Below are 9995 nucleotides of genomic sequence, written 5' to 3'. Positions count from 1 at the left end.
TACAAAATAATGAATAATACTAAAAATGAATAATATGAAATAATGAATAATACTAAATAATGATGAATACTACATTTTATAAATGTTGATGAATAGCATTACTTGACACAAATAAAAATGAATAATAAAAATGAATAATACAAAATAATGAATTATACTAAAAATGAATAATATGAAATAATGAATAATACTAAAAATGAATAATATGAAATAATGAATAATACTAAATAATGATGAATACTACATTTTATAAATGTTGATGAATAGCATTACTTGACACAAAAAATAGTGGTAACTACAAAATGATATCACACTAAGTGTTACACTACACGAAGAATGCTCTATTACACTACTACTTCCAAAAACATACATACCTATTTTAACAGCAAACAATAAATCATTCAATCAAATCATAACAAATCACAACGACAGCAAACTCTCGAGAGCAAATGCAACTTCTGGCTACAAAAAGTGCGCCAACAAAGAAAAGGGAAATAAAGTTTTCGAAAGTGAAAATAATTCTCGATTTGTGTGAAGGAGAGACAATTTTGTGTGTTTTCGATTTAAATTACACCCTTTAAATGCTTGAATTGGTGTTTTGGAATAATGTGTTTCTTCATATGATTTTTTTGGTTGCTTAAAATCATATTGGGAGGGATATTACACCACAGTTTTTAAAGTGTAGTCAGGAATGTAAGGCTTAGTACAGTTCAGGTGTTTAACATTGTATATACTTTTATATTTAGTTTGTTATAACTATTGATTTGTTTCTATATTTTTTACGTATGCATGACAAATATTTAATATGAAAATTGAATAAAAATGCTCAATAATTTTGCATCAAATTTATTTATTCAAAACATTTACTTCTCGGCTGCTCACATACAATTTAAAAAGAATATCTAGATTAAGATTCAAATAGAGCAATAATGTGCCAGGAGTATGATTTCAGCTATCATAATTGCAATCAAAGCTATAGATTTCTTCTTTTCTTTCTTAAAGGAATGACAGTTTTAGTCGATTTTTTTATTGAAATGTCCAAGTTTAAAAAAGTTATAAATACATCAGGAAGTCGCATAAATTTTGCGACAAACACATCACCAGGGAAAAAAATTAAATAGGAGCGCATGCCCAAAAACTTTCGTACGAGGCTTGGGTGCTTTTCTATTTTGTCGAAACAGTTCATAATAGGGAAACACCCCTAGTGGCATATGATGACATTTCCGGGCATGGAATTTTACGCAATTTTAATCCTGGTGATGTGCCCCAATTCCCCTAGAAATTTTCAACTCACACGTTTTCACAAAAAATTGACTAAAAATACCATTTTAAAATAAACTGTAGTTTGGAGGGTGAAACGGATGGCAGATTTGAAATAAGTGATACGAACGTATCTACAATCTGTTAAAAAATCTCATGCAACAACAAAAAAAATTCTTACTTAGCGAAAACTAAGAGGCAAATCAATAGAAACATATTGCTAAATTTTCATTACAAAGCAATGTTTATTAAAATAGTCATTAGGAAAACAAATTATGATTAAACATTGTTTAAATTTTTAAACTAGTTCATTTGACTGAAATCTTTTAAAAGTAAATATGGCTTATAGGTATCTTCAATAGGAAGTTTTTCGATACCATTTGGTAATTGGAGACAGTCTCTCAATTTGTTTCTTATAACGCACCTAGAAAGGTGCTTTAAAGATCTCGGGCACTTTCTGGGACATTCAGAAGTTCTAACCAGTTTACAGTACCAGTCCCAGGGCTTTATTATTTTAGGAACATCTTCTTCGTCTATTCCGTCAAAGATTTCGAAGAAATCAGCGAATGTCAATAGAGGATCAGAAATGGCACTCCAAAGCATTTTCAGTACATTCTCGTATAATTGGTCATCTGCTGTTCTATAAGTGGACGCCCTATAGAGGAAGACGAGTTGATACGATCTGCAGCTGGTTGGATTGATGAGAACTCTTGACCTCATTAGATTATTGAATACGTGCCTATAAATATCATAATCCACTAATCTGAAATGAGAAACGTTACAGAGATAAATCCATTGAATATATTTAAAGTGTCGTTATTGGTACCATATGGAAATTGTAAATAGGAACATTTTACAATGTTAAAAATAAATTTTTATCATAATTTTTACTTACTTATAATTATCATGAAAGAATTAAGTATTTTTTTTTTAAATTGCTCAATACTATTTAATAACACACATGTCGTAATTCTGGCCATAGATGGCCCCACTGAAAACAAGGAATGCACCCTCTGCCTTAAAAATTTACTTGGTTTAACCAAGCAGGTGGCAAATTGCTTTGGAAACAACAACAACAAATAATACACGCAGCAATAATTAAAACTGGTAATAACAGTAAATAAGTAATTTTTAAAATACTAGGAGGCTCCACCTCCTGCTCATTCAAATCACCAGTCCCTTTAATTGATTTTCATTCATCATTGTTTACTTCTTAAACATCTGGTTTCCTTATATTTCTTCATAATCTTTCTAATATTTCTTCTAAAACATTTGGTTCATAAGCATTGGCAATATTTTCCACAAAAATAAAACATTTTGTTTTTAAAGTATACAAGCATTGTAGTTTTATGAAAAGACAAAAATTGTTAAGGAGTTTTTCGTAACCAAAATAATCATTAGAATATGAAAAATAATCGTCGGAGCTGTCAAAAATTTTAACTTGAGAAACAGAGATTGTGAGATTTAAAAAGCATAAATAAATAAGAAATAATCATTTCTAGTTTAAAACACTTATATCAATATAAAAATGGAAAATTTTTCGTTATTCGTTAACTTTTATTTTATTTTTAAGACTTTCTCTAGGAATATCAAGATTATATCCGTTGACATGCAATCTCTCTTATTTGCTACTTTTGATGGACATCTTCTCGACCGTGAACTTCATAAAATAAACAAATAAAGATCCCGTTAGGGGAATATAAACTTTCTACAACAATATATAATGTCAACATTCAAAGCAAAAAAAACTTTTAAAAAAAAAATCACGAAAAAGCACCTTAATTTGCAATAACTTTCGAACAAATAAGAATTTCGAAAAGGACTCTCTTGTAAATTATAATACAAAATGGTCCCACCTCGTCAAATTTTAACTCTGTAATTGCATTTTAGTGGTCTCTAGATTGACCAGCATGGCTTTTTTTTATCATAACTTTAACAGTTAATGATTCTCAAACCAATAATAGAATCGTATTTTTTCTTCTTTTTTATTTCATCAAACTCCTTGTTCACTTTTCTATTCAACTTTGTAATTTCAAATTCCTAAGTTTCATAGATTTTGAGCATAAAAGCAAAATTTAACGTAAAGAAAAAAAAGTGATAAAAATAGCAAAAAAGATCTTAAAATTAAATTACTTTCGAACAAAATATCGCATAAAACTTTATTTTGAATCCATAAATAAATGTGACCCTTTCAGTATGCTGTATTTCCACTCTGAAATTGCATTTCTGATCCGTCCATATAGATTATTTCGAATAAGTGGAAATTATAATTCTTCAACAAATTTTCAATTGCTACAGTTCTTTATTCCATCATAATTCCCGTACATTTTTCTACATGCCTCAGTAATTTCAAACTTCTAAGTTCTATAGTTTTGTGTAAAGTTAAGGTTGCCTTTACGATTTTTTAATATATAAGGAAATTTAGTAATTTAAAAAAATATTGGGTAAATTTGATTCGATACTATTTTTCTCGGGAACATACGCGCAGGGTTTATACGAAACCTCAAATAACATAAAAAACGCATTCTTTTTTAGCTAATGGTTTTGACATGCCTTTTTTACAGTAATCAGGTCTTAAAAACTTTATGAGGTCTTTCAGGTGTTAGAAATTTACTAAGGCCATTATTTTTAATAACAAAAGAGTAATCATATTCTGGGGTAAAGCAGTATCTCATGGCTTTTTTCACGTTAATTATATAATTGTAGTTTTCTGCAACCAGATGATGCGTCACTTAGCTCGTTTTAATAGCACAATAACAAAGAGATTTCATAACACTAATAACTATTCTTCAGTCAGGGTTGTTACCAGGAGTACAATGATGATATCAGAATATTAGAGTTAATTCTGAACATTACAGACTCAAATATAAGAATAACTTGCTAGACAACTCATTTCATAAAATAAAAAAAAAGCTTTAGTAAGAATTCGCGGTTGATCAGCAGGGGCTTAGAGAATTCAACTTCCAATTAGGTGAAATAGGTTCGAATCCCAGCAGTGGCTAGCACAATGCTGACGCAAAATATCATTATTGGGAGAGGGACTATGGGTTAGAAACCGTCGTCGGGCTTAACATGGGAGGTTTTCATTGTCTTCCTCTCAAACGCAGATGCGGGTTAGTTCCGTCGAAAAGTCTTCCACGAATGCAAATTTCACCCAATACTTGATGCAAGAGTTCCCTTGTCTTCTGGACTAGGTTCAAAATTACAAGAATACGGAGATGAACATTAGTTTTGTAAAATTAGAATTTGGTTGGCTGTTCAACGCCGGTGATTAAATAAAATCAAATCCTCCTCTCTATACGAAGGCAAGTTCGTCCCAATATTTGATGAAAAAGTTCCTTTAACTTCTGGGTTGAGTTCAAAATTACAAGGCTACGGAGTTGAACATAGATAGTTGTAAACGCAAAATTGGGTCAGCTGTTCAACGCTCGTTATTAAAAATTAAAACATGTGTAGGGGATCTTTTTTTTTTTCCAATGGCAGGCACTGAATATGTAGGGGATCTTTTTCTTCCAATTTAGATCGTTTTCTTCCAATTTAGATCGTTTTCTTCCAATTTAGCAGGATTTAATTAGATGAAGAAGTTGGGGCTCGACAATTCTCACGCACACCCTTAACGTTACAGAATTTTGCGTCCTCCCGGGTGAGATTCAGCTTATCATATAGTAGCTGTATTTTTTATTTTTTTCAAATACTTGCTTAGATCAGATACGATGAACATTTTCAAATCTGTCACCATAATCTCTCCATTATTATTACATATTTCAAACTAAGATATTTTTGTTATCAAATCATTAATAGAAGGTAAATTGAAATTTTTACGATAAAGTCTTGTACAAATGTTTAGATATGTTGGACCTCATTTATTTTTGTTGCATATTGTGCCATATATTGAGAACTTCTTTAGCAAATTGAAGAATCGTTACGCCCAATTATAAAATTTAATAGGATAATTCTATGCAAAAAAAAATATTATTTATCATTTTTTATTATTATATTTAATAATAGTTGGATAAAAATTGAAACGTAAAAGAAAAGAGATTTTTACATCATTTAAAAAAAAGCGTAATTTTACGTGGGAAATTTGAAAAAATCGGTCAAATAGTTCCAGAAAAATCGATTTTTAAAGAAGTTTTATATTTAAAAGTCTCAGGAACAGATTTCAACGGATATGTCCTAGATTTTCCTCATGGAATTTCATTCGTTAAAACGATAAAAAACTTTTTAAACCTAACTTTTAAATTTTTTGACTATTATTAAATAAAATTAAAAATAATTCATTATTATTAAAAGTATTTTGTGCATGGAATTATTTCTGGATAAACAAATTTTGTAATCGGGTTTCGAAAAATTTTCAATTCGCTTAAAAGTTTCTCGAAAAAAGAATTGTTAACATTGAGGAGTTCAAACTTTGAACCGCTCTCCTGAACAAACTATCGAGATCATATTTCTTTTATTTTCCAGATACCTTATATATTTTGGGGATGAAAAATCCAAATCCTATAAATGAAAGGCATGTTTATTCAGAGAAAGTAAGTATTTGAGCCTGATTTCATAATTTCAATTATCGCCTGATGTAACTAATTAATGGAGTTAAATTCAACTCCTCGAAGATTGAGTTTTAGTCCGATAAATAAATCAAAGATTTTTCAGGGTATTTCGCTTTTCATTAGCGCATTGTATATTTTTAAGATGTGACTAAAACAAGTTGCAGAAAAAAAATACTGTTAAAATCTCAAGACAAACTAATGAAGGATACTGGATTAAAAACACCAGAACCTGTTTAATTGCTAGAAGAAACAGAAAGAATCATTTACATCTGAGTCTTTAGGAAAGTTGGTAGGCCATAGATCAATAATGCTAAAACTGACCTTTTTCGATGTACCTTTTCTAAGAAACTGCATATGATATCACTTTGAACTTGTTTGAGGATGTTTGAGCTTATATCAGTTGTATGCTGTGATAATGCTTTAGTGTTAATAGGAATACTTTTTGAGCTAAGAAAGATTTTTACTCAAAAATTATGAAACTTTTTAGAAAATTAAAAAATCTTAGCTCATAATTTAAAAAAAAAAAAAAAAAAAATTCTGTCAAAGATATGTGTTGACAGTCTTCACAGTGTAAACATGTATACTTAAACATTCTTTTTCAAAAAATAAATAAATAAAAAATAAAACTGTAGCAATATCTTGTTTTAGATGATGAGAAAAGATACATCGAAAAGGTCAGTTTTAGCATTATTGGTATATGCCCTACCGATTCCACTCAAAGTTTCATAAGGCGATACGAAAACGTATCTCGTTTATCATAACTTAGATATTTGTTTACGACTCCTACTGAGTATATTTTCTGGACATAAACAACCTCCTAAAGATCTTTTTTTTCTTCTTTTAATCAATAATGAAATTAAGAATATTTTGCCTACGTATTATTTGATTTCATGCAATGTAAAAGAAACGCTTAGGTTATTAGCAAAATTAATTTGGAATCGGAATTTTACAACTAAGCTGATTATGACTTTTGCTTTTAGACAACACAATGTTGCAGTCCCATGTATTCTGCAAAAACATGTATTCTGTATAATCTGCAAAAACGAAACTAGAAGCATTCTTATTCAGTTCTAAGTTTTTGCCACAAACTTCACTTTGAACATTAAATAAAAATATATAAAATTTAAATAATTTCTTGACCTGAATTTTTGCTGGACTTTTAATTAATGTTGTTGTTAAAGTACAATAATAAATTTTAGAGTTTTTTTGTTCTTTATACATTAATGACTAAATTAGAAAGTTTAATTATTAATGAAAAATTAAATGTCTTAATTTTTATAAAATAAGATGTATTAATTATTCAATAAAAAAATAGGATATAAGAACTTAATATAAACAATTAAAAATTAATCGTTAAATTTTTTTTAATTGCATGAAATAGTTAAAAATTTATTAAAAGCAAATTCTACACTGAAAAGTATATTTAGATAATTTTTTTAATGAAAATACTGATTATTAAATGTGATACTACTTACTTTTAGTGATTATGTTAGGAAATCACTTAAAATTACTTTTCAAATTAATTTATAGAAAATTAAATATGCAATGCAATCGAAAAAACTTGATAAGATACATGTTCTACTAACTATATTCACTCTTCTGAATTAACACTGGGGGACATTTTTGTTCTGTTTTTGGTTCCATGAGATTTTTAAATGGATCTCGAATACTTTCATACCACTGATTTCAAATCTTCAATCAACTTCATTTTCTGCAAGCTACATTTTTAAAAAAAATAGGAAATCGCCCTTAGCGGCGTATAACGATATTTTCAGGAATGGGTTCCAATACACTTTTAATTCTGATGATGTTCCTTAACTCCCCTAGAAGATTGTCGCAACATTGATTGCTCCAATTAAAACTTAATATAAACAGTAATATTGACGAATAATCCATTATTAATTATTAATAATTAAAAGTATCAAAACAAAAAGTAAAATACAATAAAAAAAATTATCTAAATACAATGCAAAATATTATTTCCTAAACAATATTATTCTCTTAAAAAACATCTAATTATCGTCAAATCTATAATGCTACTTAATCTGTTCAACTGAAATATTTTTAATTGGATTTAAAGTTACTTAAGTAAGATTACACAAATCCAACAACAAATTAATAATATTATCTAACAAGTAATTATTGTTATTAGTAATTAATAAACTATTCTTAACGCTATTAATAACGCTTTTCTCAGACATAACAACAGTATCTGTAATATTAATGAAAAAAAATTTACGAATTGAGATACAATTAACATAAGAAATTAAACAAAAAATAGTTAACTGACTAAAATGAAGATAAGAAAAGATTGTGAAAACCTAGTTTATACTGTTTGCACTACACGGTGCTTAGAGTTTGTATATAAAATAACAATTGTACTGACCTTGGCCAAAGAACTTGCCGTGCTTTTTGTTCGCCAAGGTAGTGACCATTCATTTGTAGAATTATGACTTATAAAAAAACAGGCAAAGCTAATTTTTATTTTAGTTTCAAAATATTTTCTTTTCTCAAAATATACAATGCCTATTATGATATATTCCTGCATACGCAAAACAATAATATTTCCCTCTCAGCAAATACAATAACAAATCAATGCAATAAATGTAAATAAAACATGTAAATCAAGTATACTTACAGACACTTTTGGTAAGCTTTTACTAAGTATAGCAAACACCCGTCTTGGAAGAACTCATTCTTTTCACCAAAATCAGTTATTAAAATGAAATTCTTGGGCTCCCTCATTAAACAGCTATGAGAAAACTCATTTTCAGAGTAGCCTAACTTCTCTTTCATCAAATTCAGAAAGTCTACTTTAAGTTCAATCGAAAATTCTATCATGCCCTTCAGAATTTCAGTGGCGTGGGTAACTCGCCAAATTAAGAATATTTTATTCAAATAGTCCAAAAATCTATGATCCAAAGGACCATCGTAATCAGCTTTTCTTGAAAATGCTTCAAGTATTAAATTAGATTCTTCCGATGTAAATTTTCCCTCCATGACGCACGCCACAAAATATTGTTTACAACTAGAATAACAACATCGTCCTTCTTCACTCCAACTTGGACTGAAAAATTCTGTGATGCTGAGTAGGGGGTTGGAATTTACTGGGGGGTCACTAAAAGTGGACTGACTACTCCCTTTGGTTTCAGGAGTAACCTGTAGTCCCTAACCGCACAGGAGTGCTTGTTTATTTTTTGAATAGGGGAAAGATCAGATAAGGGAGTGCTGGGGTTGAAAATCTTTTAGAATGTAGATAAAGTCCTCTAATTTATTAAACATATGATGCATAAGTTTTCATGGAAGAATAAAGTACATTGAAAAAAAATATTAGCAATATACGCAAATTTTTGCATTATATAGTATTGCCCAATAAAAGTAAAAACTAATTTTTCTAAAGGAAAAATTCTTAGGAAATGATTATTTTCCAGCAAGTGTATTGTTTAAATTATGCTTTAATATTGGTAAGCATTGCATGAATTGCATTGCATGAAATATATTGCGTGACAATAGAGTCTCTTTTATTATACAATGAGAAAAAAATATCGTCAAAAATACCAGAATTTGATAAAATTTACAGTGTTTCTGGCATCATGATAACAGCAAAAAGCTCGGTAATTTTAAACGAAGCGCTTCGGTTAAATTAACAATAAAATTTTGTTTTGTAATATGTGAGAAAATTTGGTAAATGTTTCAAAGTCTGGTCCTTTTATTATGAATTATGATACCTTAGCATGGCTAAAATATCAATTGTTCGGTTAAATTTACTTTACAGTTTTTTACTAAATGGGCGATAGTTAGAACGAGAATTTTGAAAACCAGAATTTTCGGTTCACTGTTACTATATAAATGGAAAAACTACTAAATGAATTGTTTAAATACTGTATATTCTGTTTCAATAACAAAAATTAAGTTGTTGTTTTCTTAACCACAAACGTCATTACCAAACATCACATTAATTTTACTAAACATCACATTAATTTTACTTGAATTTTTCTCCGTGTGTTTGAGATGGGGTACATCATGCACAAAATGATCCAAATTGGCCACTAAAAGAATATAGTGATTCTATATAGTGATTTACAAAAGCAATCAAATATTGTAATGAGAATTTTTTTTCTTTTGATTTTAATTTTGATTGAGTTTTTATTTAATTTGTTCACTTAAATCTTCGTAAATATTTTA

The 9995-nt window shown here is 28.7% G+C and overlaps 1 protein-coding gene across 1 annotated transcript; it reads right to left on the bottom strand.

Annotated features, from left to right (window-relative positions):
- Nucleotides 1-830: 830 nt before the first annotated feature.
- Nucleotides 831-8915, bottom strand: LOC107452639 (uncharacterized). The gene is made up of 2 exons (XM_016069181.3): nt 8449-8915; nt 831-2023 (listed from the first exon to the last, which is right to left on the bottom strand). Exons 1-2 carry the CDS (start codon nt 8808-8810, stop codon nt 1564-1566), a joined length of 822 nt encoding a protein of 273 aa, XP_015924667.2. The 5' UTR covers nt 8811-8915; the 3' UTR covers nt 831-1563.
- Nucleotides 8916-9995: the final 1080 nt, after the last annotated feature.

This window comes from Parasteatoda tepidariorum, chromosome 1 (assembly GCF_043381705.1).
Source record: "Parasteatoda tepidariorum isolate YZ-2023 chromosome 1, CAS_Ptep_4.0, whole genome shotgun sequence".
Classification (NCBI taxonomy): Eukaryota; Metazoa; Arthropoda; class Arachnida; order Araneae; family Theridiidae; genus Parasteatoda; species Parasteatoda tepidariorum.
The sequence above is the reverse complement of the archived record's forward strand: the minus strand, read 5'-3'. Positions and strand labels throughout refer to the sequence as shown.

Bases quoted from the DNA above. Each gene is read 5' to 3' on its own strand.
- LOC107452639 (XM_016069181.3), bottom strand. From the start codon at position 8,810: ATGGAGGGAAAATTTACATCGGAAGAATCTAATTTAATACTTGAAGCA. The intron at 2,024-8,448 runs GTAAGTATACTT...TTCTCATTTCAG, and splicing joins AAAGCTTACCAAAAGTGTCT to ATTAGTGGATTATGATATTT.